Raw genomic sequence first — 27,569 nt, 5'->3', positions numbered from 1 at the left:
AAACAGGGCTCTGAGGTTATGACCTCCTTGTGGATGCTGGGCTGTTTACATTCCCTGCTTTGGTCCCAGTAACTACTGCAGGACAGTTTTTTCCCAGTGCTTTGCCAGGCTGAAGAGTTTTTCCCGTTTGTGCTGTTTCTGTTCTTTCCCCTGTAGCACTTTCTGCTGGGCACTGCTGCCACAGCCAGTTTAGGCAGCTGGCAGTCTGGTGTCCCTTGAGGGACAGAGTCCTGTGCTTGGTCTGCTGCCCTGTGTTTCATGAATGAAAGCCTCTGAATGGGGATTTCAGAGCCGTTAGCTCTGCAGAGTTGAGCTGAGCCAAAGCCTGGGGCTCTCTGGAGAGCTGCAGGCAAATCTCAGGCTGCTCACAGGGACCATGGCTACGAGATATCCAACTGTCAGCAGCCAGTGCTGCTGCCAGGACCCAAGGAGTCAGACAGGGACTGTCCAGCAGGACTGAAAAGGAGGCATTGAGGAGGAGGATGGGCAGCAAAGACAGCACAGGGACTGTAGGGCAAGTGGGGAAGGAAAGATGCATGTTGGTGCCCTGGTGCAGTCTGCTAAAATCCCACTGCCTTGAGGCTGTGGCAGGGTGCAGAAGGGATGGGGGGTGGGGAGGTGCAGCCCTGTACAACTGGAAGGAGACTCACCTGCTGCTCCACAGCTGCTGGGTGTTATGGAGCAGGACCCCCTCTGCTGCCATAGCCACAGAGAGCTGTCTCCTGCACAGCCCACCCTCCTTCCCTTCCCTTCCCTTCCCTTCCCTTCCCTTCCCTTCCCTTCCCTTCCCTTCCCTTCCCTTCCCTTCCCTTCCCTTCCCTTCCCTTCCCTGGGCAGAGCTGGTGGCTGCAGCTCCCCAGCTGGTGCACAAGCAAGCGAGGAGGCTGGCACAGTGCAGACAGTGCTGGTCATGTGCACAAAAGAGCTGAGCAGGGAATGAGCTGGCCAGCCGAGCATGGCAGCACGTTTTATGGGCCTGCAGGGGAGCTGAAAACTGTCTCACCTCCTTGGAGAGCTGCCAGCCTAGCCAGGATGGCATCCTGCTCTCTGCCATCAGGGCTGACTGCTGGAGACACTGCTTCCCTCTGCCAGGGAATTCTGCATCCCTGGGGGCTGAATGTCATCCCCCAAGTGCTCATGTGAGAGAGGACAAGGCAGGACAGAGGCTGGGTAGAGCCTGGGAGGACTGGAACATCATGTGCTGGGAGGCTGTTTGGATTAGAAACTCTTAGTGGATAAGTGGGCTGGATAAAATGCCAGGGAGGAGAATCAGTTTGCTGAACTCCAGTAATTGGACTCATCTGCAAAGTGAGCTGCTCACGCTCAGCACAGGCAAAGAGAAGGAGCCAGCAGAGGAGAGCCAGCTGAGCCATGGCCCAGCAGGAGCAGCAGGGCAGGCTGTCAGCTCAGCATGGACTGTGAAGGCTGGGTGGGTGACATGGGCAGAAGCAGCATTACTGCTGGGTGCCTAAGCCACTTGCTGAGCACAAGTGACTGAATTAAGGAGGTCGCAGTGCATGGGTGTGGGGAGAACACAAAGCACAGTCTAAAGGGAAGGATGCACTAAGGTATCTTTGGTGTGATTTGATTGCTCTTTAGAAAACCTGTACTCAAAGGCCTGGGACAAAAACAAGGCAAGACCAAAGCTTTTGTAGTCACAGATGGAGAGGCAGGAATGAATCTGCTGAAGGGAGCCCAAACCAGTGTTTTCTGTGTGCTATAGGGGAGAAAGCAGGGCACTTAGTAAGTGAAGGGGATGGAAATGGTAAGCTGAACTGAGTGTGGAATGCATGTTTAAAACTCAAGCTTCCAGGGAAAGAAGACAAAAAGCCCAAACAAACAGCTGCTGATCCACTGCAGGTACGTGAGTAGCTGGAAGGCTGAGCTCTGTGGCTGTTCAGGCGCACGCACATTGTCTGAGTCATCGGCAGCTTTGGCATGCTTGAAATTCAGTCTGACACTGCAGGTACCAGGGCATGTGTTCTGCAGGTCCTCGCTGATCACTCTGTCTCCAAACTGGTCATCCTCAGGAAAGCCTGGCTGCCATGACTGCCTGGGTGGCCAAGGGGAAACAGGCAGGGATTGCTAAGGGGAATGACAGGATGGATTCAGTACCTCAGGTTAGCAAAGGATATGGGGCAGCTCCTGGCTTGGCCGCCTGCATGTACGTGCGCTTGTCCCTGCCTGGAAAATGGCTGCTGTCTCATCCTCACGTCAGCACAGCACATACAGGCAGGCCAAGCCCAAAGCCAGACCCTTGTGGTACCAATGGAGTCCACAATCCCTATGGAAAATGAGTAGGCGGTTCTGAATCCGGCCCAGGGACCGTCTCTCCTGCCAGCAAGTTTGTAATTTGCGCCCCCCTCCTTTTAGGAGCCTTAAAAATAGAGACCAAGGCTGGGAAGCATGAAGGTTTTTCTAGGGCTTGTTGTGGAACCAGAGCAGGCTGGGCGGCCTCTTGCTCTTCCCAGCCCCTGGGAGAGGCATGGGAAGCTGGCGTCCCAATGCCTGCCCTGGATGTGGAGCCTCACTCATCGGCTCATTCATCTATGGCAGTAGCCCAGGTCTCCCCTCGTGATACAGGCAGCTGGAGGCAGTTGGTTCAAAGGCCAGGCTGGTCAGGAAGAGGTGAGGGAAGTGTGGGAAGTCACGGCATGTCATGTAGGAAAACAAGCTCTAGCAAGGGATGAGAGAGCTGGCTGGGAGCTGTTGTCCTCAGCATTGCTATTAGTGTCCTGGACCTTCACACCCTGAAAAGGCATTGGCTTTTTTCGCTGCCACCAAAGGCGCAAGTGCTCAGAAAACCCAGTGGCACCATGCAGGTGTTGGCTGTGGCCCTGCCACCACTTTGAGGGTGCATGGCACATGGCACTCTGCCTGGGCCACAGAGGAGGTGCTGCTGGGGGCTCATCCCTCTGGGCTGGCTTCAGAGAAGCCCTGGAGCAAACCTGGTGTGGCTGCAGGAAGCCGGGCCCTTGGAGCGAGACAAAGTGCAGCCCGGACGCCGTGTGGTCACCAAGGGGTCCGTAACACCAGCAGTCTGGGCTGCTTCCTGGTCACCAGCCAGCTCCCCGCAGTTCCTCTGCTCCCGCGCTGCCGGCGCTGCAGCTGGCCCCGGGCTCCCTCTGCTCATTGTCTGCTGCGGGTGATGGCAGCTATTCAGCAGCTGCCAGGTTTCGGGGAAAGGGAGAGATGAGCCACTCCTCCACCCACATTCTAGGAAAGCCTCTGGGATGAAGCCCTGCCGATACACACGTCCACTCTCCTCAGCAGGGAGGGTGTGCTGTGGAGCTTATATTCCCCCTCCGCCCGCATCCCACATCCCCTCTTATCAGCAGGAGTGATGCTGAGGAGCAGAGCTGGGAAGCAGCCCTGGCTGCTGCCCTGTCCCACACAATAGCGGAGTCTGCTACTCCCCGTCTCCTTGCCTGTTTGCCTTCCAGAGCCAGGCAGAGTCTCGCCATCACTATTATTTTGCTTTGTGTCAATATTATGACAACTAAAAGCAGGAGAACTGCATCCACATGATAAGCGGCCAGAGGCTCTGGGCTGGGTGTGGGTTGGGTTCCAGTTTGGCAGGGGAGAAAAGCGCCTGGCAGCCCCTGCCCACCGACAGGCTGGGCTGGGAAAGCTGGAGAGCAGGGGCAGCAGCAGCAGAGCAGCAGTCGGTTTGTGCCTGTGTGCCTCTCCCCTTGTTCAGTGCTCACTGCCTTTTCCCCAGGGTAGATGAAATGTGATTAATGTGCAGAATATGCTTGGTTCTCTGGTGGAAAAGTAACCTCTGTGTCTTTCCTGAGGAGAGGGCTGTTCAGCTCCTGCTGGGAGAATCTCACCCCTCCCACGGTTGCCATTCCCTGTGCCTCCGGCCGGTGCGAGCCCAGGGTGTTCTGTCTCTGCCAGTGGCAGAAGGTCATGCACACTGCTGCACCAGTCCATTCTGCTCTCAGCCTTGTTTTTCCCAAGCATAGCACTCTACAGCTGCTGGAGAGAAATTCCTGCAGGCTTTCTGGGACTTGAAGCTGCAGCTCCCACCCAGGGCTTCAGGAGAGGAGCTTGGGCAGAGCAGGGTGAGCTGTGCTGTGATTACTGTCTCTGCTTCCTGCTCTGGTCTCTCAGGCACTTGGTGTGCATGGGGCTGCTGTTTTGGCACGGTGACTGTTCTCGCTGTCAGGGCTGCTGACTGAACGCTTACCTGTAGGTGCCCACGTATGCTTGGGGCTGTGGTGTGGCTCTCCAGTGCCTCATCCTGCTCCAGGGCTGTGCTTTTCTGCAAACACCCGTGGCCTGGCCAGTCCCCACAGCGTGGGGCTGCCCAGCCACTGCCACTGAGCACTGAGCCGAGTGGCACTAGGTCTGCCAACGCTGATCTGTTCCTGGAATGCTGGCTGGACGAGGGCTGCACACGCCCAACCCAGGGCTTGGGTCTGGCAGTCTCAGGGACACCCTTCTTGGTAGCATCGTCCCCACGAGGGATTAGTGTCTGAAAGCAGGACCCAGGCTTGCCAAGGATTCCCCTTGCTCTGGTTCTTTGCCTGGAGTGCTCTCAGGCAGTCCTGGTGCTCATCCCATGTCCCTCCAAAACTCACATCTGACCTAGGCCAGCCTGCAGTGCCCGTGACCCATGGGGAACAGACCCTGCTGTCCCCAGGCATGGAGCTGGACTGTCAGGTGCCTGCAGGTTTGGTTGTGGGTCCCCAGGGAGGCTGAGCTCCCCTCCCCAGGAACCAAAACAAACAGCAGAGTTCCTGCCACGTGCGGCCGGCACTGACTAAGGCCGGACGCTTCCGCGGGCCGGGGCTGGGGGCCGCCACCATCGGGGTGCACAGCCCGGCCCATTTCCCCCTATTGTCAGCCTCCCCCTCGGCAAACACATCCCCCTGCACACCTGGGCTGGGACAGGCGCTGACGCCACCGCAGCAGCCGCCAGGGACAGGGGATGTGCTGCCGAGGGCATCTCGGAGTTGGAGCTGCTGCAGCACAGCTCTGAGGAGTCCTTTGGGGCCCAGGTGCCCAGGCAGGTTGTTTGCAAGCTGTTTCCTTGAGGAGCAGCCCTGATTGTTCAGGGGTCATTGGTGCAGCTCTGCTTGCCTGCAAGGGCATTGGAGATCCCTGCATTTCTCAGAAGTCAGCAGCAGTCAGCTGAGAGAGAGGCCTGGGTTACCTGTGCCAAGAGGCTGGAGCTGGGGATGCCCCAGCCAGCCCATTCCCATCCTCATTCTCACTGCGGAGATACAAACTGCAGATGATTGACTTGGTTTATCTCAGCGCTAGCATGGACTGACTCTGTGCTAGAGGAGCTTAGGAGACTCTCAGAGAAGAGATCACAGAAGCAGAGAAAGCAATCAAACAGCGAGGGTGAGATCTGGGGGCTCTGGGATGATGGGCAGGTGTGAGGAGCCCAGTGCCCTACATCCTCCTGCTGCTTTGACCTCAGGAGTCCTGTCACAATGCAGGATATAGGGAGCTGCTGGTGGGGTTCTTGCCTACTGGGGTCAAACACAAGAGGGTGACTGTGCTGGGCACTGGATCATGGATGGACTGGCCCTTCCCTTGGTAGAAGCCTATAGCTTTGACGAGACTGAGTTATCTGTCCTAAATAGCAGCAGAACAAAAATAATGCCCTGAGGATTTCAGAGGTGTTCTCCGAGGGCTTCAGGGGTGACGCAGGAGGTCCTGGCTGCAGTCAGTTAAAGAATGATGCAGGGACAAGCTTTTATTGGGTTCTTTCCATGTGAGATGCCAAAGGTGGGATTTTGCAGAGCATAAGATGCCCGTGAGAGAACTCTGATGCTGACATGGGGCTGTTTCATGGAAAAGATTACTTCGGAGGGACCTTGCCGGCAATGAGCAGGGTGGGGTTTGCAGGGAAGAGCAGCTGCTTGCTCTGGGCTCCTTCAGTGCCCCTGGGCAGCCAGGGTCCCTGCTCTTGCCCCTCACCCTGAAGGTGTAGGAGGCATGGAGGTGACCCTGTTCCCTGGCAGGGCTGTGCCATGGCATGCTTGCAGCTGAGTACCAGGGCTGGCCTTCCCCACCTGACAGCCAGGGCTCACCCACAGCAAGAACACTCCATCATTCCCCACCCACCTCCTTCCTCAGCTCGGTGAGCAGGGCAGGGAGGTGGCACCGACAGTGCCATATTCGAGGTGATGCTCCCAGTCAGCAGCCACTGCGTGGGGCTCACTGCAGGGAGGCATTTGCTCTTTAAGGAAATGTCTCTGTTTGCCTCATGTCCCTGGCTGGTTCCCTGAGCTTCCTCTGTCCCTTGCTCCCAAATGCGTAACTCTGCTCCCCAGAGCCGAGTGGGAGGCGGCGTGAGGGACATGCTCGTGCATTTATAGCATCGACCTCCAGCCCTGTCCTGCAGCTGGGGAAGGGCACATTTGGCCCCCCAGGGAGGAGCATGGCAGAGGGGAAAGCCAGCAGCTGTGACCCCAGCCAGCTTGATGTTTCTCCCATATGCAGGAGGATGTTGCTGATCACAGGTTACCGGTGTCCAAATATTATTTCTCTTCTCCTGTCTCTGTTCCACATTGCCTAGAAAGTAGATGCTCATCCCAGGAATGTAAACTCTGCCCAAGGCCTCTGAGGAAATAGCTTCAGACCAGGAACAGGACTGCACTCAGCAATTAAGGGCTGGTCTCCCCAGCCACACAGCTCCTGGGGGAGAGCCCTTTGCTCCAGCGCCAGAGGCTGGCCTTGTGTCTGAGAGGTGGCCCCAAGGGACCTTCCTGCAAGGACAGGCATGAGGCCCCGTGTGGTCACAGTCTTTGCAATAACAGGATTCTGTCTGTCCAGTGAGTTGGCAGCAGCTGCTGCTCAGGGCGGCCTCTGCTCTCGGGTGGGAGGAAATGCTCTCTTCACCCCATCTCACAACCATCCCTGGGGAAGTGGGAAGGGGGTCCCCTTGGCCCAGGAGGGTCTGTAGGGTGGCCGAGGGAGACCACAGGCACGCTCCAGTGACCACTTTAAGGATGTTACCTGCTTTTTGCTGCCCAGCCAGGAGAAGGAGCATGAACAGGCACTGACACTGCCACAGCAGCCCCAGCAGCTGCTGAGTTGGTGCTGAGTGATGAACTGCAGCACACCCTCCCTGCGGTGGGGCTGGGAGTTCTCTGTGCTTATCTCTGCAGCATCTCCATGCTAATTTGCCAGGCCTTGCTCCAGCAGCTTTGTGACACACTCAGTGGTACCAATGCCTAGAAGCTCCTGACTGAGCCCAGCTCCTGCTGATGCCTGAGTCACTGCCACTTGCATGGCCCAGTGGGGCTGAGGACAGGCAGCTGGCATGTCCTGCATCCCCTGGGGACAGATCCCACAGGCTTGGGAGCAGATCGCTGGCATCCTCATGCTGCAGGGACAGACCTCACATGGTGTTAGGTAGGGAAGCCCTGAAGCAGCCTCCCCACTCTCCCAGGAGGACGTGAATCCTGGCACGGACACAGAGCTCGTTATTTCCCTGGGACCTGCAGCCCGTGGGGGATCGTGTTGCCTGTCGGCATCTCATCACACCTCCCATAGTTCCAGCTTCCCTGGCCTCTGGGGCTTAAAAATAGAACAGAAAAGGCCAACAGAGCTCCTTTGGGTTGGCAGAAGGGTTTGACCCAAGACCTGCTGTGCCCCCTTCCCTTCCAAGCTGTAGACCAGAACCAGGATGCTGTCCCTGAGGCTGGGGGGCTGGAAACCCTTTGGCAGGGGTCCAACGGCAGGGGCTGATGGAACAGGCACAGGGCAGCTTGAGGGGGAAGAGGGTGGGTGGACAGGCACGGGAAGTTTGGGTGGGAACAGGGCATCAGTAGAGGAATGAAGAGGATGGTGGGAAAGGGGCTGTTGTATGGGGGCAGGAGCCAGGTGGGCGCGTCGGTGGATGGGCATGGGGCAGCGAAAACAGCAAGCCGAGAAGCCCAGCACAGCCCCGGTGGTTCCCGCCGGCCGGGGATTCATCGGGCACGGGACGGTGAATGGAAGCGCCGGGAGAGCCCGATGGAGCGGTGACCGGAGGCGGTGCGGGAGCGCTGGAGGAGAGGGCTCCGCCGCGTCCGGGAGCACCGGCCGTGCCCGCGGCCGCCGGGGCCGGGCACCTGCTCCCGCCCCGCGGCGGGGCCGGGGCGGGGCGGCGGCGGGGCGGTGGCGGTGAAATACGGCGGCGGAGCGGGGCGCGCTCCCATGGCCCGGCGGCGGCGGAGGCGGCACGGCGGGGCCGGCGGCCCGGCGGCGGGGGCGGCATGCCGGGGGCGGCAGGGCGGTAGTGGCGGCGCCGAGTCTGTATCGGGGCGGCGGGAGCGGCGATGCGGCTGCTCGGCGCCTTCCTGCGGCTGCTGGTGGCCGGGACGCTGGGGGCACCGCCCGCCCCGGTGAGACCCGAGGGGCGGGAGGGGGGTCGGAGCACGGGGGCCGCCCGGGGCGGCCGCGAAGGCCGGGACGGCTCCTCCCGGCGCTGGGCGGGGGGCGGCAGCGGGTCACCCCGTGCTGCCCCCCCAGAGCTCGCCTTTCCCTCCTGCAGGCCCCGGAGGAACGGGGGACCGCCAGCACGGAGTCTCCCGGTGAGTTGGTAATGGGCGGCCGCCGGTGCCCCGGCTGGGAGGGGGCAGCAACCCAGGGAAGGCTTCGCGCAAGGCCGGGGCGCGTTGGGTACTACCCGGGTCTGTGTTACCTCTGGAGCCCCGTGGTGACAGCCGGGAAGGTAGCCGGGAGCTGTGCCGAGGCTCGGAGCAACCTGACGCCCCCAGCCGTCCTCGGGCACCGGGTACCGCCGCGGGCCGGAGCGGAGCGCAGCCCAGTCCCTAAAGTGCAGCCCCTCCGTTGCCGGCATGCGGGGTGCCGGGCGAGAGAGCTCCGCTTCAGCTCTCCCTGCTGGAAAGCCCCAGGGGACGGCTGTCCGGCCGGGCGAGGTGCGGGGGAGCCCCTTCGCGGCCGAGCTCGGGGGTGAGCAGAGAGCCTGGGCAGGAGACGGAGCTGGCGGATAGAGGGAGAAAGAGCTTGTCGGGGCGGCTGTGTGAGCCCCCGCACAGTGATGTGCACAGTACAGTGACGGACTTACTGGGAGCACAAAGTGGTCCTTTGCTTCCCTGTGCTCCGTGGTGGCTGCAGGACCCCCCCGCGGCTGCTGCACCTGCCCGGCAGCGGCCCGGCTGGGCTCTGCCTCCCTGGGCGCCTCCTGACAGTCCCTGTCCCTGTCTCTTGCAGTCCTTACCTTTCGGGAGATCTGGAATCGTAGTTTCTGCCGGCCTCTGGAGCAGCTGGTGGACGTCATTACCGAATTTCCCAACGAGGTGGAGTACATTTTCAGACCCTCCTGCGTCTCCCTGCAGCGCTGCGGAGGCTGTTGTGGGGACGAGGGTCTTCGCTGCGTGCCCGTGGAGACGAGCACGGTCACCATGCAGGTACGAGCTGCTGCTGCGGCGGGGCCGGGCCGCACAGCTGGAGCGGGGCTCACCGAGCGCCGGGAAGTGAACTTGCAGCTTTGCATCCTCTAGGCATTGTAGCAGTGTGGCTAGCAAGGGAGAGGGCTTACAACTGCTGAAATGCAAGCCAAGCCAGTAGGGTCCCTCTGCCTGCTCTTTGGGCTTGGCCCAGAGGTCAGGTGTCACCCCTGGTGGTACTGGCCTCACTCCCTCCTCCCCTGACTTCTCTCTGTGTGGTCTCTCTGACTCATTGCTGTCATTTTTCCAGACCTTTCCTGTCCTGTGGTGGGGCTGGGGGGGTGTTCCAGTTAGCTGTGGCTGCCTATTGGGACAAAGCAGGTACTACCCTTGAATCAAGGGAGGAGTGAGGCTCTCCTCTGTCAGGTGATGCTCGGGGTGGTGCTGACATGGATGCCCCCACACTGGGGCATGGTGAGCATGAAGGGCTGAGCCAACCGAGTTTTCAGTCACCCCTGTGTGAGCTGTGAGATGCAGGGTGGGAGGTCCTGGGATGTTCAACTCTTCCCCATGTACCAGACAGCAGCTGTCCTCACACTGCAGCCCCTGCACTGAGCTGCCAGAGATCAATGCTGCAGGGACCAGGGAAATGCTCTGCTTTGCCATGGATTATGGACTAGGGAATGCCTGCAATAAACCACCAGTGATTTTGGTCTCAGAGGCTGAAAGTGTGTTGGAAGGCAAGATGGCAAAAAGCTCTTGGCTGGGGTGGATCAAAAGCCTGGTGTGAACAGGAGGCAGCTCCCCAAGCACAGGTCTCCCTCTGTGGGAGGGATCCTGCTGCTGTGTGCAGGGTGGAAATGCCAGACACTTCCGCAGGGGCTAGTGTGGATCACAGCAATGATGAATGTATCCTGTAAGGCCCTTGGATGTCCAACCTGAACTTCAGGCTGGGCTGTGACATGTGTACCCCTGGGCTGGGGAGGCACTGTGGTACTGACTCCAGTCAATTCCAACTCAGTGCTGTAGGAAAAGTGTCCAGGAGGAGGCAGCAGCAGTGGGATTGGCCTGAAAAACACAACTGGGAGGATATTTCTGTCAGAGAAGGGAGGTGTGCAAAGGGGTCAGATATGTGAAAATTATCCAGAAAGGTAGAGACTGAAAAATCTTTTCTAAGGCTGGGAACTCCCAGGACCATGGGACTTAAATTAAAGCCCTGAAGACAAGGGGTGGCACTGGCAGAGCCTCCCAAGCTGCCGGGGCAGCTGGGCCTGGCCAGTGCTGCCTACGTGTGGAGGTGGACTCTGTTGTTGGAGGTCTCGAGGAACAGGTTAGACATGCATCTTCCCAAGAGCCTAGGGTGGCAAGGCAGTGGCTCAGGAGTCTTTCCAGCCCCCTCCTGCCACTGCCTGAGAAGTAACCTTTGCTCTTCTTTCAGCTCCTGAAGATAAAGCCAAACGGGGAGGCACCCTATGTGGAGATGGCGTTCACCGAGCACAAGCAGTGCGAGTGCAGGTAGGGACTCCTGGTTCCAGCACGAGCAAGCCTGCCAGCTCACCCTGTGTGTGGAGCAGGGGCACTCTCTGGGCACCCTGGCTGGGCTGGCACCCCTCTTGCTGTCTTTGCACTAGGGCTTGCTGGTGCTTGTGGCCCTTGTCCAGCTGCAGGCTGCAGCACATCTCTGCACCTGCTCCCCGCAGACAACGGGGTGTGTGCCATTGTGAACACAGGTCAGGCTCCATGCACTGTCTGCAGGGCTGTGCTCCCCAAGCCTGCAGCTGCCTTGGCATGCCTGGTCTATGCTCCTTTAGCCAAAGGATCTGCCTCTGTAATGGAGCAAGGCTGGTGGCTCTGTGGCAGCAGTTTGGTGTGTGATAGCATGTCCAAGGTGGTGGCTCTGCAGCGAGCTCCGTGGCTTGGCATGCCTGGATGTGACTGTGGCCCAAAGAGAAAGCTCAATAGCTGAGTCTTGGGGCCACCATTTAAGAAAGACTACCCCATACAGACCTGGGGGTACAGCAAAGGTTTACATCCAAGCCAACAAATGAAAGCTTAAAACACACAGTGCCAGCCTGGCCTGGATATGCAGTGCTGGCCTAGAATGGATGCACAGCACCTGCCTGCCGCAGGCTTCTGGCACCTGTCAACCCCTTGGGGTGCTCACTGTGTCCCAAAAGTGGTGAAAGCCTGGGCAGGATGGGGCCTCTGCAGTGCTGTGGGAGCAGCTCTGGTGCTGCCTGCAGCTGGTCCTTGCCGTAGAGACTCCAGTACTGCCTGCATGGGGGGCCCTGGTCATCACTCTTCATTGTGATCCAAGGGTGATTCAGTATTGTGAAAACTGGGGGATGAGTGTCCTGCTGGGCAGCCATTAGACGTGATCCTTTCCTGGAAGAAGACTCTGAGGATTCCCAGATTGGTATTCCCCTGCAGCTTTATGAGTAGCTGTACTGGAGCAAACCCAGCTCCACATGGTCTCTGTCAGTAGATGCAGAAGGGAGAATGGGAAGAAGCAGATATATTACTTGCCTCCTTCTCTGCTTCCAGCTATTTCCCATGCAGGGAATTTCCTAAGCCTTTTGTGCTTTTCCTCCCTAGGGTAACTTTCAGGGGATCTCCTATGAGCACTTGTGCAGGCTGCTCTCTGAAGCAGTTTTTGGCTTCTTCCTAATCTGCTTTCCACACCTGTACATCGCTGCCTTTTGTAGTTAGTGTAGGTGTGGCAGATGTCCTGGCTGTGACCCCCACAGGGGAGGTAGGTCATGGCTGAGAACCCACTACCAGAACTTTGCAGCAAATCCCCCATGTTTGTCACTCAGGATGCTCCACCTTGTTTCACTATGGCATGTGAAACCTGCCACTGGGAGCAGCTAAGGCTGAGCTTGCCCTCCCCAGCCTCACTGGCAAAATGTCACATCCCAAGCCAACCAGCCCCTTTGCTGTCTCTGCCTGCTCTCTGCCTGCTGCAACCAGCTCCTGACTGAGGGCTTGATAAGGTCAAGAGAAGAGATATTTTGTCTGTTTTAAACATGAATGATGACAGGTAGATTGTGCAGTGTATTGGGGCATGTCCTGGGGCCAGCTCCTGCAGCTCAACATGCAGCATTGCCCAATAACCACTTCTCTCTGTCATTTTCCCACTCTGCAGGCCCCGGCAGGACCTGATGAGGCTGGGAAGGTAAGTGACACCAGGGGCTTTGTTACTGGCTGGGATTGTGGGTCTCATCTCCCACTCATCAGCCCTTCTTGTGGTACTTTCCTTCTGAAGGAGGAGGTCCAAGGGCCGAGGTAAGAGAAGACAAGACAAGAAGGGACGGAAAGACTGTGAACTGTAAGTGAGCAGGGGCAGGTATGGGTGGTGTCTTCTGGGTTAATTTTCTTGAGATGTGTCTTCATTAAGCATTTAGATCTTTACTGACACTGTGAGCAGTGAAGGGTTTGTGCAGAGCAGACACAGAAGTAAGCAGGAGGGGACAGTGGCTGTGGGGAAACAGGCCTTCTGCCAAAGACTCGGGAGGTACCTGGTAGTCTCCAGGCTCAGCAGCTCAAAGCTGGGCAGAATGGGGATGGATGGGCTTGGTGACTTGATGGTGTTTTGCTCTATTGCCATCACAGACCATGCTGGATTTCATGGATCCATGAATTTCCAGTTTCAGCCTCATCTTGCTGCCAGTTGTGTCCTTACTGCTGTCCTTGACTGATTGTTGTTTGGGTTACTCTACTCTTTCCATCCTTTATCTCACTTTCTCAAACTCCTTGCTGTAACAGCACAGGCTGGACTCATTGTGGGCACTTTTGAGGTGTGACACCTGTGGCCAGCAGTTTGCTCTAGCGTTTCCCCCTTTTGTCTGAAGGCTGCTGTTGGGGGCTCAGCAGTGCCAGCCCCACCACCCTCACTGCTCCCCACGAAGAGGCTGCCTGCAGGCCCTACCCCTGCAGTTATGTGTCCCAGGCACAAAGGGGGGGCCCAGGGCAGAGCAGGTGAGGCTCCCGTGCTGGCAGTGCTCAGCCCGTGCCCTGCTCTCTTTGCAGATGTGGCACACCCCGCAGGTAGCCCCTGCCCTGCCCCAGCCCCGCTCCCACCACTGGGCTGAGCCAGCTGCCCTCGTCCCCAGCGCGGGCACCTGTGGAGTCGTGTCCCTCCAAGCTGCAGCGGGAGCAGGACTCCAGCACGGAAGAGCTGACTGTTACTCTTGCTTGGCCCTGGTGGGAGCACAGCCTGGCACCAAGGACTCCCTTGCCCCATCTGCCCCACTGGCAGCAAGAGAAAAGGACTTGTGACCAAGCCTGGGGCTGAAGATGAGGAGCTCAAGCAGTGTGCTGGTGTTTGAGGACATTCTAGGGACAATGAGGAGCTAAGCTGGTGCATGTGCTGCTGGAACTGGCTGGGGAGGACAGCATGATGTGGCAGTGAGTGGAGATGGCTCACAAGGCTGCACCTGCAAAAGCTCTCTGTCCTGCCAGCACTCTGCAGCTGGGGAGGAAGGAAACCTGGGGCAGGCAAGGCTGTAGGGCTGCATCCGTCCCAGTTTTGGCACGGGGCAGCCCGGGCAGGTGCCAGGGATCTTGCCTGGGAAGCTGTTCTGCTTGGGAACAGAAGGGAACTGGGCTCCTCATGTATTCACAGCTGCATCTCAGCTTTGCCCTGCTCAAGAAAAGCTGGTCAGACATGGGAGCTGCCAGCTCCTGTCTGCTTTCCAACAAGGCAGGGGAACTTCCCCATGGGCACCCACTCAGGCTGGAATAGGGCAGTGACCCAGGGTTTGTCCCCATCACCAATCCTGCAGCACCAAGGGACTGCCCTTGGTGTGCTGCTGGAGATGGGCAACCAGCAGGTTGCTCCCTGGGCTGGGGGCTGTTCTTGTACTGCAGTTCAGCTGGGTACTGGGAGACCCTTGGGTGAGCTGCTCTTCCCCTCCACACCACAGTGTGGGACTGGTACCTCTCCCTGTTCACCCTGCCCATCCTGTTCTCACCCCTTCTCTTTTTTTGTTTGAAAGCTTCAAACAAAAGACTGGAGGGCAAGATCTGCAAAGGTTTCAAGGTTACCCTTAAATGATGGGACCTGTGGTTTATCCTGCTCTGAGGAACAAGAGTGGAGCCTAACACAGCAAGAACTGGGGTCCAAGGTGGCTCCTTGCCACACCTGACAGGGCTGCCTGTGATAGGGGTTACATTATGACTCTCCATAATGCTGGTGTTGCCTGAGGCTGGGGACATGGGGACAGGGCAGAAACCTGCCAGGGAAAGCTGGAGGTGGGTGTTGAGGTTAGTGAACCTGCATACTGCCATCATATAGCAGGGAATGGACTGTGTGAGTTGTAATTGTGCAGCTAGGCATATTGTTCAGGAGCTTGCTGGATCCCTTTTGGATCCCATTTCCAGGCATCCATAGTGTCCCGGAGCACAGCCAACATGGCCTTTGCCTCAAAAATAGCTCATGAAGTTCCTCCTTCACTACCTCACAGATGAGGGGAACTCGCTGCTCCCCTTCCCATATCACTCAAAGTCTGTGTGGACCATGTGCTGGCCTGGTCCACACAGGCTTTCCCTACCACTGTGTGTCATTTCTGCCTGGCTGGCTCTGCTCTGAGGCCAAGGAGGACCAAGTGCAGCACTTGAGGATGTATGTGATGGTTTCTGTATTGTCTTTAATACCCCGGTAGTATTACATGTTTAAAAAAGGAAGCTACATAAATCAAGTATGTTAATTAATAAAAATAAGTTTATCAAGACTCATGCTTAGGATTAAAACAAATTCAAACACACTAACACACAGTGGCTTTTCCTGTACACAGTTCCTGGTGTCTCTTTGGCCACTGTCTGGCACTGAGATATTCCAGGCAGTTCTGCCCATCAGACATGGCAGGGCCAGACCTCTGCCTTGCACAGACCCCTGTGTTGCTTCTCTCCCTCCATCACCTGGGTGCTGTTTGTGGCCTTGTCCCCTGCTCCTCCCGTGTCATGGGGTGTTGGATAGCAAAAATGTGAGTGCTGGGAGGGATATGGCTGTCCCACTGCAGCCATGATGAGCAGAATAGCTGGGGCAGGTCTGGAGCAAGGGGAAACATCACTTACACAGGAGGTTTGGGAGCTGCAGCTCCAGCTGTCAGGGCTCCCTCCAGCTCCATGGAGGTAACAGGAACCTAATGAGCCCTAGCCCATGAAGTTCCTGTGATTGCTGCAGGCATCACATGTCCAGGGGAGTGCTAGCTCCTTTCCCTGTCCCTGCCAGAGGGGAGAGTCCTCAGACCCTCCTCACTCCAGGGTGGCAGGGACTGCCAGCAGGATCTCCCACCCAATGGAAGGATGAGGATCAGGGTGGGGGACTGCTGCTCTGAGGGGCAGAGGGGTTCCTGGCTTCAGGGCTTGTGTCCAATGCCCATGTTTCCTCTCAAGGGGACCCCCCACTGTCTGCCTGTCCCTCTGTGTGGTCCCACTTGTAGCTTTTTTTATACCACTAGCTCCTGGGAGCTCTCCTTGGCCACAGCAGATGTGTGAGCACTCTGACAAGATCAGCTACATCTACAGAACCCCATGTCCCCAGGTACTACAGTGCAGGGCTGTAGGTGCCCTTGTGAAGGGACCCTGACATATCCCAGCCCCAAAGACAGCAGCATCCACCATGGACAGGCAGTAAACATGTTCCAGCCCCAGTGCTCCCAAATCCCTCATCCTTTCCCTGCCTGAGAACCCCTTGCAGCTGTTCCACAGAGCCCAGGAACAGCACACCACTGGGTTATCAGTGTCCCTGGGCTCCCTGTGTCTTCCAGCCTTACAGGGCAAAGGTTTGTTTAATAAGGCTTTAGGAGCTGCAGCAAGATGGTTTAGGAGGATAGTTATAGGGAGACAAAACATAAAGCAGCCTCATGCACCAGGAAAAATATTTTACATTTTTTGGGAAGTAACTGTAAAGGTGATGTGGGCATTGGCCCAGAGATGTAGCATTGTAGCTGATGAAGCCCTGATGTTGAAGCTTCCCTGTCACCTCTGGTGTCCCTGAGCACAAGCTGCCATCAGAGCTCTGCCGCCCAGCAGTGTCTTCCAGCCATGCCCAGGCAGGTCTCCTGCATGTCTCCATGCAAATAAAGAAACACTGAGGTCCTAACTTCTTGATTGTGACTTACAAGTCTTTTGCACCCTCACAAAATTTGGCATAATCCTGCCTGTTGAAGCCAATGATGTTTGCAGTCTCGGCGTATTTTAAGCTTTTACCAGCTCTCATGTGTCAATTTTAGCTTGTGAGAAAAAAGGCAGCTCTCACTCCTCTCCCTGCTCTTTGTCTGTGCTGGTTCTGCTTTGGCAGTTCCCACTTCCCAACAAGGAGCACAAGCTCTTCAACAGGTTAATCTAAAAGTAATCCCCCAAATTTAAGGTACTCTGTCCAGCACTGACATGGAAACCTGGAAGCCCACAGGTAAAGGCAGTTGTGCCTCAGGGCTGGTACAAGTCTTCTTCCCTTGCAAGGCTTTTCCTCACAGGAGCATCCTTGAGGCACTTCCCACTGATGCCTTCGGCTCACTCTCTTCTGGCTGCTCCAGAGATGTTCAATGAAGAACTTAACTGAGTTTTATACCCTCCTGGTGACTCCTCTTCCCACATCTCCCTGCCACCATCACCTCAATATCCAAACCACTCTACAGATAGATTGTGCTGGATTTTGTGGTTTTCCTGCGCTCTGTCCTCTCCAGGCCCACACAGATCTGCTGAAGCCAGGCAGGTGAGTTGTGCCAGCAGCACCCCTGCTCTCATCCCTGGCTCTCCTTCACTTCTTGCCTGCTCAGACTTTTCACTTCAAGGAGAAGCCTCCAGTCTCTGGTGGGAATTAAAAGACCACAAAGACTGTGGGGTGTAAATAGGGCAGAAAAAATTGGTCTCTGTTAGGCAGAGACTGGAAAAGGAACCTGGAAGTGTTTTGAGAAGAAACCAAAGAACCAAGTACATCAATCGTGTTTGGGCAGCGAGTTGTCTTACAAAGCAGATGGCTTTGCATCCTCCTAGACCTGGCCTCTGAGGAACAGTTAATACTTTCATACTCCCAAAGAAATGGTCTTTGTAAGAGAGACAGTGTTTGGTGCTGGATGCTGAGCTGAGCTGTGGGCACGGGCTTTACTGCCCTGTGCTGTTGTTAACAGGCTGGGCTGTGCACAAGAGCTGCCCAGGGCACCTGAGCCCAGGGAGATCCCCTACAAGTGTGTGCAAGGTAACCACGGGTCTGGCACAAAGGGGTGCCCCCTCTGCCAGTTTCACAGCAAGTACCAGGTCCAGCAGGAGCTGGACACAGTGACTGACCAGGCTGGTGTGGCTGTGATGGCACAGCACAGGGCCAGCTCCTGACAGAATGAAAACCCCCATCTTAGGATCTTTTCCTCTTGTAGTGGGACATGCACATAGGTTAGCAAGGGATGGACAAAGATGCAGGGGCCTCCCTCTTCCCAGGCAATCTTAGAACGGTTTTTCCAAGGGTATCCCTTAGCTTTCATTCCAGCCCTTCTCCCTTTGCAGGTCCCCTGCCATGCCAGTGGTAAGGCAGTTATTTAATCTGGGACCAACCATCCCACAGACAGAGCAAACCAGCTGGCCAGTTGGTAGTAACCACTTGAGCACTCCAGGTTCAGCAAATCTCCTTGACTAAGAAGTGCAATGATCTAGCAGGCCCTGCAAGGCCTTCTGGCCTTCCAAAAAGCCAGCCAGGAGGGCAGGAATACATGTTTCTAGAATAAGCCAAAGACCGGTATTTTTCACACACAAAGCATTTGTTAACCAGCTGGGATATTGATTACGCTGTCATTTTGCTGCACCGTAATGCACTTGTGCTGATCTTCCCTGTGCTGTAGATTTAGAATAAGTTGGTAAAACCCGAAGAGTCTGCAAGAGCTGGTAGGTCTGGCTGAGAGCTCAGTGTCAGGGCCAATGGCACTCACTTGAAAGAAGAAATCGGGAAGAGCCAGGGGTACCCTGGGCTGGCCGTGGTGAAGTAGCAAGACACTCACCATTGTAACTGTGGCAGTGGGGAGCTGCTGGAATGGGTGCACCTGTCGGGTGGATGGCAGCAACAAAGGCTAATTAAAGCACAGCTAATTAAGCGTTATGGGAGGAAGGAAACACGGCTGCGAAGGCACAATTTAATGAACGGGAGCTTGGTTAATTAAGGGCAATTAATGGTGAATAAGGATGATAATAAAGCTAGTGGAGCGACGCCTACCGCGCGTTAACGGGGAGGTGGAGCGCCTGCCTCTGGCGGGGGCGGGACCCCGGCGGGGGGACCCGGGCACGGATCCCGCGGGGGGCGATGATGATGATGATGATGATGATGATGATGATGATGATGATGATGATGATGATGATGATCTCATCCGCGGCCAATCAGCACCGCCCGCCCCTGCCGCGCCCCTGCCGCCCCGCCCGGTGGCGCCGGGGGATGCTGGCGGCGGCGCTGCCCGGGCGCGGCACGGCGGGGCTGGGGGACCGGGGCCCGTGCCGGGGGGGCACCGCGGGTAAGCGGCGGGGCCGGGGCGGGCGTCGCTCCCCGGCGGAGCGCGCAGCCCCGCTGCCGGTGTCCCGGCGGGGCCATGAGCCGCGCGGAGGCCGAGCCCTGCTCCCGGGCGCTGGCGCAGGCCCGCGTCTACCTGGGGCAGCTGCGGGGCCGCGTGGCGCCCGCGGGGCCCGAGGGCGGCGGGCGCCGGGATTACCTGGTGGAGGCGGCGCGGCAGCTGCGGCTGGCGCTGGAGCGCGACGTCAGCGAGGACTACGAGGAGGCCTTCAACCACTACCAGAACGGCGTGGACGTGCTGCTCCGCGGCGTGCAGGGTGTGTGCGGCCTCCCGGGGGCAGCGGACCGGGGCATCCCTCCGGGGACACCAGCCGGGGCACTGGGGCATTCATACCTGTGAGAGGGCCAAGGTATCCCTGCAGGGAGAATGACGAGGGGACGGGAAAATCCCGCTAGGGGCATCTGTCCAGGGAGTGCATCCCTACCGGGAGAAGGGCGAGAGGGCTGGGACATCCCCTGGGGACTGTGGCCAGTCCTTCGGGGCCGAGCCAGGCCCCTCACAGCCACCCTTTGCACCGGCCGCAGTTGACCCCAACAAGGAGCGGCGGGAGGCCGTGAAGCGGAAGATCACCCAGTACCTGCGGCGCGCCGAGGAAATCTTCAATTGCCACCTGCAGCGGGCGGCGGGGGGCGGCAGCACCGCTGCCACGGTGAGGGGCTGGCGTGGGGCCGCGCGGGGGGATGGCAGCGGTGCTGTGACACCGGGAAACGGGGTGGGGATGGGGACACGCAGATAAAGCAGCCCCAGTGGTCCTCCACGTCTGCCTCTGCCAGATACCACGCTAAGATGTGTGGAGAAAACAGCAGGCACACGGAGCTGCCGAGGGTCCTGGCCTGCCAGTGGCTGCAAGGGAGCTGGCAGCTCTTCGCCCTGCCTGGATCAAGCAGCCGAGGTGGGCCCAGGCTCCCCAGGGTGCTTCCAGGACCCCACCCTCCAAAGTGTGTATGCTTAGCTTGCTGCCACCATAGTGGGTATGGACATTTTTGTGGAGACTGAAGCCACTGCAGGGAACCATCCTGTCAAATGTTAGAAATGTCCTCTTCCCATCTGTCATTGTTTCCATCTGCATGGAAACCAAACACAGTGGCTGCTTTCTGCATTGTGGGAAGGAGGTGGTTAAAGAAGGGAGAGGGGAGTGAGGCAGGGCAAGGTCAGAGCCTGGTGGGAAGAATGCAGGGAGAAAGACAACTACCTTCCACACAGATCTCCTTAATGTTGAAACAGTCCAGGTCTAGCTTCAAATTTTGGTGTGATTTTTAAATCTGCTGCAAGTGCAAGCTTTCCCTAGAAAAGAGAGAAATCCAGGGGTTGGCCAAGAAAATAGTTCAGCTGATGTTAGAAATGAATCATGGCCATTGGAGAAACACTCCATCAAGGAGTGTTTTCTTTGCATGTTGACCAGCTGGACAGTATTTCTGTGTACTCTGGAAAATGCAGGGGCTTTTTTCAGCCACTGTAATGAACAACAGCATTTCTAGGTCCTACCTCCTCTTCCCTTACCACCCTGCAGGGCTACAGCAGCCTGCGCTTCCGGCCCATCAGGACACTGAGCTCAGCAGTGGAGAACCTGAGACGGTGCAAGGTTGTGGGAGTGATTGATAAGGTAATGACTTCACCTGGAGAGGGGGGTGAGGCTGGGGCTGGACCAGAGGGTCCTAGCAGCTGGAATGGGGGTGCCAGCCCTCAGCACATCCATCAAGCGATGTTGGGGTATCCATCCACACCATTCCTACCCAGAAAAATTCATAGGAGAGGACTCAAGACCTCTTAAGGAGTTGATTTGGGAAATCTGTTAATGTTCCTATCACTTTTGCTTACCATACCTCCCAAGATATTGACAGGAAGGTTTATGCACCTCGTTCTTTCCCACATATGGAATTGTGTTTTGTGCCCAGGTGCCACAATGGTGGCCTCCTGTGGATAATCTAGACTTCAGCAAAAGCTGAACTGTCTGGAAATAAACTAATTAGGAGTTCATGATCTTGGAGTGAAGGTGCCAGACTTACTGTATCCACACACACGGCACATTGCTCTCCACTACTGTTCACACATCTCAGTTTGTCAGGACTGATGGGATCCTCCTGTCCTGCCAAGGCCCAGTTTCAGCCCAGAAAGAGCACTGTGAAACCCTTCAGTGTGAAGGAAATAAAACTGGCATGGAAGCCTCCTCTTGGTTTAATTTCTGCTTCTTGGTTGCATGGCTATCTCCTTGCCAATAACCTGTGTTTTGCCTTTCAAAAACAGGGGTCTGAGCCTCACAAAACTCTTCCAGTTGGGTGGGAGTTTGTTACAGTTCCAGAGATGAGACCCTTGGGTCATTCCTGTAGGCTGTGTGTTGGGTCACCACTTCTGACCATTCTGTATGTACTGCCCCAGGTGCAGATTGTCCAGGATCCAGCCACTGGTGAGACCTTTATACTCAAGGTGGGTGTTTTCAGTTCCATCTGCCTGCTTCTCCCTCTCAGGCTAGGGCCACCTTGTCCAAGCTGATGGCTGGGGCAGATGAGGGGATGACAAATAGCAGCTCTCAGAGGCTGGATGAAGTTCATGGTTCAAAAATCTTCTTTTGGCTGCCTCAACCACCCTCTGTGATCAAAAGGGAAGTAGTTCTCCTTGGTCATCCATTTCTCTGACTTTTAACACTTCAAGCCTGTGTGAAACTGAGTCAACCCCTGAAACAGGTTGTGAGAGGTGCTCATTACAAGTCCTAGAGTATTTTTCAGTGTCCTTTTCAGTATTTTTAGTGCCCCAGAACTAACAATGAAGTACTTCATTAACTATACAAGGAGGATCTGGCACAAGAGGGAGAAGCATCATTTCCAGGAGAGGAGGAGAAAGGGTTGGGATGGCAGGTTCCTTCCTGAAGGGAGCAGGGTGGTTGCAGAGGAGTCAGTGCCTTTGGAGCAGCTGTGCCCTCTGGGTCCCACAGTGCAGATGGGGAGTGCCCTACCTTGGCAGAGCTTTGCAGAGCCCTGCCTTCTCACAGCTGGGTGCTGGGGACTGACAGAGCTGTATGAGCCACGAGTTTGTGCAGATGGGGGAGCTCCATCAGGGGTGGTGACCTGGGAGCAGCCATGGGGCTTGGCAGAAGGCACATTCTGCCTGGCCTCCAGCCCTGCCAGGTGCTAGGCTGCACAGAGTCCAAGTCCCTGCCATGCTATACCCATCTGCCTGTCCCTCCTCAGAGCCTCCCCAAATGCCATGTTGAGACCCGTGCGCGACAGACCATCATCCCTCATGGGGTCCCCTTCATGGTCAAGCTGTTGTGCTACTATGTGAGCGAGGACTCCATCTTCCTCCATCTGGAGCACGTGCAGGGTGAGTGAGGACAGCCTTGCCTTCCATCTGTGAAGCATCCTGATTTATCCCAAACTGTCCTTTCTTTAAAGCCCAAAGTTTTGGGCTTTCCTCCTGTTTTGGGACTGTTTTTTATGGTGATAATTTAAGCTGTCCTCTTCACAGAAGGGTGGTGGGTACCAGGGCTTGGAGACTTAGTGAACAGAGGAGTTCAGCTGTGAATTGCAGAGGTTTGATAAGAACTGGCTGGGGATGTAACCTAGAAATGGGCCTATGGAGACCCACAAGAAGAAAGAAATTGTGTGTGGATGTGTTATACAGAAACCAGCCTCAGTCTTTAGAGAGATGAGCCACTGTGCCTCATGGGAGGAGCAGTCATGCCTTTGGGTAATGAAGTTGATGTGATTCAGCATCTTGGAAAGAAAAACCTCTCCATTTTACTGGCATTGTCTGACCATAACAGGAAGGTGATGGAGAAGGAAAACGAAGTGAGGTAGTTCACCTGACTTGTAGAACAAAACCATCTTTTGACAAGACCTTTATGAAACTTTTTTTTTTTTTTTTTTTTTTTTTTTTTTTTTTTTGGTTACAAAAGGTGAGACTAGATTTTGAGATCATACCAAAGAGAGGAAATGGAAAATTAGGGCTTAAAGGGCAGTGAGCATACTGGGGTTTGGTACATTGAGGAGGCTTACTTGAGGCTGTCCCAGATCCTGGTGAAGAAGTGTATGCCAAGGTGGAGGCTTGTCCATGGAGCTTATTTACTCTGCTGGTTGAATGGATGTGTAGGGAACAGCAGCTGGAGTCCAGTAACAACAAATGGAGGCTGATGTGGAGAACAGGCTCAACTCCTTGTGCACTGCTATAGGCTGAGTTTGCAGAAAGAAGCCAGCACTGAATATAGTGAGGCTGGGAAGCCCTGGCAACATGCTGTCGGCACCAGGGTCTGCTGCTCTGGCTCCTTGCTGATCCATGGCCTTGTGCCATGCTGTGGGAGCTCTCTGGCATTTCTGTCACACAGGAAGGAAAGGCTTTAAGGGGGAAGTGGGGATGGCAGTGGGGTCAGGAGTATTTGCTGCTTGTCTGTGACATGGAAGTGGCAGAGGTGGGATCAAAGAGACTCTGTAGAATGGGGAGAGGGCTGCTAAAGGAGGAGGGAATGGGACTTAGGTGTGCCAGGTCCTAGGGAAACTGTGGCATTGGGCATGGTGTGCTTGTAGGGCGGGGGTGCATTCTGCATAGACTTGAGCTTTGCTGCTGGGGAGATTTATGATGCTCCATCATGACCCCACTTTGGCCTGGGCCCCTGATTGGGCCATGTCAGCAGTGGGAGAACCAGAGATAATTTCTGCCTCATCACTTGTTCTCCTTTCTGCTTTCCAGGGGGGACACTGTGGTCTCACCTCCGCTCCAAGTACTGTGTCCAGCAGGACTGTGCCGGTTCAAACACCATTCAAGCCCTCCAGCACCACGGCACAGAGGATGGTGTGGGAAAGTCCCAGGGTGGCAGCCAAGTATCCATCCTCCCTGTTTGGACAGGCAGTGGCCTCCCAGGCTCTGTCAACTACCAAGTATTGGGAAACACTGATGCCTCACTCCCTCAGGAGCAGTCCCCTGGCCCCACAGACTCTGGCTCAGGGAACCACTGCCAGCTTCTCCTGGCTCCTGCTGGTGGCAGTGGGGCTGCACCTGGAGGACAGGATCTGAGTGTGACACAGACTGTGTCTGGTGGTGTGGACCATTTTCCAGCAGCGTCAGCCAAATGCCCTGGCCAGGGCCTGGCTCTCTACCCATGGAATGATTTAACCAGCAGCACAGGCTGCATATCTGAGAGAACAGCCTCCCAACAAGGCCCCAGGCTTCCCCAGGGGCTTGTCCCTGTACCAAAGACTGTGAGAGGGGGCCAGCCAGGGGCAGGGCAACTGCCAACTAAGAAAGTGTCTGAGGCCTCCCAGGCTCAGCCCCTCCTGACCCTGGGTGAGAGGCAGCTTCCTGCAGGAGTTGCCCTGTCCAGGTCTGGCAAACACAGTGTGCCTGACCCAGCCGTGTGGGAGCCCTCTTGGGGAGCAAGCCTGACCTGTGGCTGCCTCAGCAAACAGCCACCATCAGGACAATGCAGGGCTTTGGCTTCCCATGGGCACAGCCGGAGAGCCTGGGCTGTGAAGGAAGAGCAGGTGCAGCTGTGGGCAGCAGAAATCCTCCTGGCCTTGGAGGGACTTCACCAACAGGGTGTATTGTGTCGGGACCTCAACCCCAGGAACCTGCTGCTTGATTCAGCTGGTAGGTAATGCCCTATGCTGCTGCCCCAAGGAGGAGGAAATTGGTCTCCCAGCTGGGAGACTGCTGCTTCACCCATTTCCAGAAGATGTGGACTTTCTTGTGTTTGCTTTGGAGGAGGGTGGGAGTCTGGGAAGGTTTAGTATTTCTGAAATTGGAAGTGTGATCTCACTTAGGTTTTCCAAGTAATTATTACAAGAGATGGCTCTGCAGCAGGAGAGTCAAGGGCCATAGCCACAGAAATGCATTGCCCCTGCTCCCACATGGGGGTTGGCTGCCTGGGAAATCCCAGTCTGGGGAAGCTGAGACCAGCTGAACAGTGTCTGAGGTTAGTGGGACTAGTGGGTTAGTTTTCCCCTGCTTATAGTAACTGCCTGCTGGGGATGTTCTGGAGCTGTCCCATCCCTCTGAGCCATGTCTTGCTGTCAGTACAAGTCCCTGCTCAGCTGGCAGCATCTGGAACAAATTGGAGAGCTACAAATTGCTTAAGAAAAGAAAAATGCAGAGAGTTGTGCAAGGAGAAAGCTAACCTTCTCCCCCCCTTCCCCTTTAAAGCCTTCTTCTTCCCTCACCACAGCCTGCACTGAGATCTGGGAGCTTGGAGCCTGCCCAAGCAGTCTTACCTGTTGTGCACCTGGGGCAAGCACTGGGAGGCCAGTAGAGGGTGTGTGGTGCCAGGGGATGCTCAGTTCCTCTGTGCTCAGGGCATGACAGGGCCCCAGTGCCCTGGCTGCTCCCAGGGGCAGGGATATGGCTTGGCTTTGTGCTATGACCAGAGTCCCCAGTCTTTCCTAATACTCCTGCTTTTGACTCTGGTGCTGCTCTGCAGGTCATGTCCGTCTCACCTTCTTTGGCCAGTGGACAGAGGTGGAGCCCCAGTACTGCAGCCAGGCACGGGAAGAGCTGTACAGTGCTCCAGGTAAGGGATGTGTCCCCTGGCTTCTCCAGCTCGCTGCACAGTGGCTCCAATTAGACAGAGGGGGCTTCTGCAGGCAGTGAGATGTGTCCAGCACAGTGTGGTCACTGGTGCTCCCTGCCTCCAGCTCTAACCCCTCTCTGTCTCTTTCTGCAGAAGTGGGGGGGATCGTGGAGCCCACTGAAGCAGCTGACTGCTGGAGCTTTGGCTCTCTCCTGTATGAGTTGCTGACAGGAGTGGTAAGAGGCTGAGGAGCTCTGTAAGGAGGACAGGGGAGGAGGAGGCTTAAGGGCTGCCTGCTGTGTGGGGCTGGGAGGGTGCCTTGCCCTGCTGGCACCTCGGTTCTTGGCCAGGTTCCTTTAGACATGCGATTCCCAGTGCCTGTGCATGGTCTCTGGGTGTTAAGGGCCCTGGCTCTTAAATGCTGCTGTGTAGAACTGGGGTTGTGTGGCAATGAAGATTCAACAGGGTGCTCCAACTCTCCTTGGTGCCTCTGCTTACCATCACCCTCTGCCTCCTGCAGCCACTCTCCCAAAATCATCCATCAGGGATTCAGCCTCACACCCAGCTGTATCTGCCAGAGGGCCTCAGCCTGGCTGCTACATCGCTGCTCACTGAGGTGAGGGGCTCAGGTGGATGGGGGGGAGAATGGGAATAGAGGTTGGGGAAAGGCAGGGTCCAGCCTGGAACCATTTCCAGTGTCCTCCTCTCCCCATCCTCCTGTCCCATTGCTTTTCTCTGCAGCTCCTGCAGTACAATCCCAAACGACGCTTGGGCTCTGGAGGAGGCGGCATAACAAAGCTGAAGTCTCACTCCTTCTTCAGCACAGTCCCCTGGAACAAGCTGGTGGGCTAGGCAGGCTCTCCTTCCCCCAGGGAGCTGGGCCCTGGGCTACTTCCCTGGCACTTGTGGCACTGGCAGCACTGCCTGCTGGGGAAGGCTTGCCTCAAGGGCTGCCCTGAGCTGGGGGACTCGAGATTCTGCAGCCTTACATGTCCTTCTGTCTCTGCTTCTGTTTGCTCCATCTCCAAAGAGGAGGCGTCAGGCTGGACCTGTCTTCTCCAGGTCCTCCCTGGGGGGAACAGGAACCTGGGTGCACTTCCAGGAAGTGGTGGTGTTCCCCTTCTTGGGGCATCTCTTCTTCAGCTCAGCACCCTGCCCTGGAACTCCCTCCCTGTGTTTTTTATCTCTGCTGCTACCACAGTGACCCCCCTGCTCTGTTACGTTTTGTGGCTTTCAAATGCAGCCCCGCTGGGCCCTGCTGGCTGGAGCCCAAGCCTGCGGTCTCTGCCCCTCCCTGATTGCATGTGTGTGTGTGGGGGTCATCCCTGCTGCAGGGGTGACACAAGGAGCCCTCTGCTCTTCTCCCCCTGGCCCTCTGAAAAAAATAAACTACTCAGTATCACTTAGAGAATTGTCCTTTTCTTTCTGAGCTGCATCAGCCGGGTGTAGGCCAAGTCTGCTGAGTGACAGAGAGCCCCAGATGTGTTTCTGAAACCTGCCTGGGCGCCCTGGTTGGTGTCACCCCCAGCCATGAGCACCCTGCAGCCAAACCCCAGAAGGTGGCAGCGAGTGCCTGGCCTTCTGTCCTTGTGCTGCTGCCTGCCTCACAGCCTCCCAGGTCTGCACAGCTGTTTGGCTGCAGCTCAGACGTGGGAGAAATGCCTGGGTTGTCTTCCAGCCCTTTGTCATTGTTAGGTGTTGGGGCTCCATCCTTCAGCCTTCCAGAATCTTTGTACATGTGGCCTCCTTTCACCTGGCAGGACAGCAGCCCTGCCAACCATGCTTTGAGCACCCTCACTGCTGGTGGACCACACAGTGAGGGTTTAAAAGGGGGAACTCTGAGAGCCAGCACAGAAGGAAGGAGGCTACATGTATAAAGATTCTGGATTAAAGAAAAAGCACAAACACATGTGTCTGCTGACAGCCCAAGGTGGAGGCTGCTGTGCTCAGTGGTGCAAGTAAAAGCCACAGGCTGAAGGCTGAGGTGGCAATGGCAGCAGTTTGGTTCTGGCCCTCCTCTCCTAGCACCCCTCACACTGCTCACTTATCTCCCATAGCAAGGAATGACTGGTACCACAGACACGTCTCTGTGGCTGCTGGTTCCAGCTCCTGCCTGCCCACAACAGCAGACACCCTCCCAGGCAGCAGCAGGAGTGCTCATCCACC

At 56.6% G+C, this 27,569-nt stretch overlaps 2 protein-coding genes across 2 annotated transcripts; both read left to right on the top strand.

Annotated features, from left to right (window-relative positions):
* Positions 1-8,140: 8,140 nt before the first annotated feature.
* On the top strand, positions 8,141-18,564 carry PGF (placental growth factor). The gene is made up of 7 exons (XM_054635375.2): positions 8,141-8,351; positions 8,501-8,540; positions 9,184-9,380; positions 10,798-10,874; positions 12,505-12,534; positions 12,625-12,687; positions 13,389-18,564. Exons 1-7 carry the CDS (start codon positions 8,286-8,288, stop codon positions 13,408-13,410), a joined length of 495 nt encoding a protein of 164 aa, XP_054491350.2. The 5' UTR covers positions 8,141-8,285; the 3' UTR covers positions 13,411-18,564.
* A 167-nt stretch (positions 18,565-18,731) lies between these two features.
* On the top strand, positions 18,732-26,830 carry RPS6KL1 (ribosomal protein S6 kinase like 1). Its single transcript, XM_054634338.2, has 10 exons — positions 18,732-19,166; positions 19,435-19,559; positions 20,421-20,513; positions 21,287-21,334; positions 22,096-22,228; positions 23,591-24,487; positions 25,314-25,403; positions 25,557-25,639; positions 25,924-26,019; positions 26,145-26,830. The coding sequence occupies exons 1-10, from the start codon at positions 18,929-18,931 to the stop codon at positions 26,253-26,255; spliced, it is 1,914 nt and encodes a 637-aa protein (XP_054490313.2). The 5' UTR covers positions 18,732-18,928; the 3' UTR covers positions 26,256-26,830.
* The last annotated feature ends 739 nt before the right edge of the window (positions 26,831-27,569 follow it).

Source organism: Agelaius phoeniceus, chromosome 6 (genome assembly GCF_051311805.1).
Source record: "Agelaius phoeniceus isolate bAgePho1 chromosome 6, bAgePho1.hap1, whole genome shotgun sequence".
Classification (NCBI taxonomy): domain Eukaryota; kingdom Metazoa; phylum Chordata; class Aves; order Passeriformes; family Icteridae; genus Agelaius; species Agelaius phoeniceus.
The sequence above is the reverse complement of the archived record's forward strand: the minus strand, read 5'-3'. Positions and strand labels throughout refer to the sequence as shown.

What these genes read in the sequence shown, in the direction of transcription:
- RPS6KL1 (XM_054634338.2), top strand. Translation starts at nt 18,929, where the DNA reads ATGAGCCGCGCGGAGGCCGAGCCCTGCTCCCGGGCGCTGGCGCAGGCC. An exon ending in GTGAGACCTTTATACTCAAG is followed by an intron (nt 21,335 to 22,095) that starts GTGGGTGTTTTC and finishes GTCCCTCCTCAG; the next exon opens with AGCCTCCCCAAATGCCATGT. An exon ending in CTACATCGCTGCTCACTGAG is followed by an intron (nt 26,020 to 26,144) that starts GTGAGGGGCTCA and finishes TTTTCTCTGCAG; the next exon opens with CTCCTGCAGTACAATCCCAA.
- PGF (XM_054635375.2), top strand. Translation starts at nt 8,286, where the DNA reads ATGCGGCTGCTCGGCGCCTTCCTGCGGCTGCTGGTGGCCGGGACGCTG. An exon ending in CACAAGCAGTGCGAGTGCAG is followed by an intron (nt 10,875 to 12,504) that starts GTAGGGACTCCT and finishes CCCACTCTGCAG; the next exon opens with GCCCCGGCAGGACCTGATGA. An exon ending in GGACGGAAAGACTGTGAACT is followed by an intron (nt 12,688 to 13,388) that starts GTAAGTGAGCAG and finishes CTCTCTTTGCAG; the next exon opens with ATGTGGCACACCCCGCAGGT.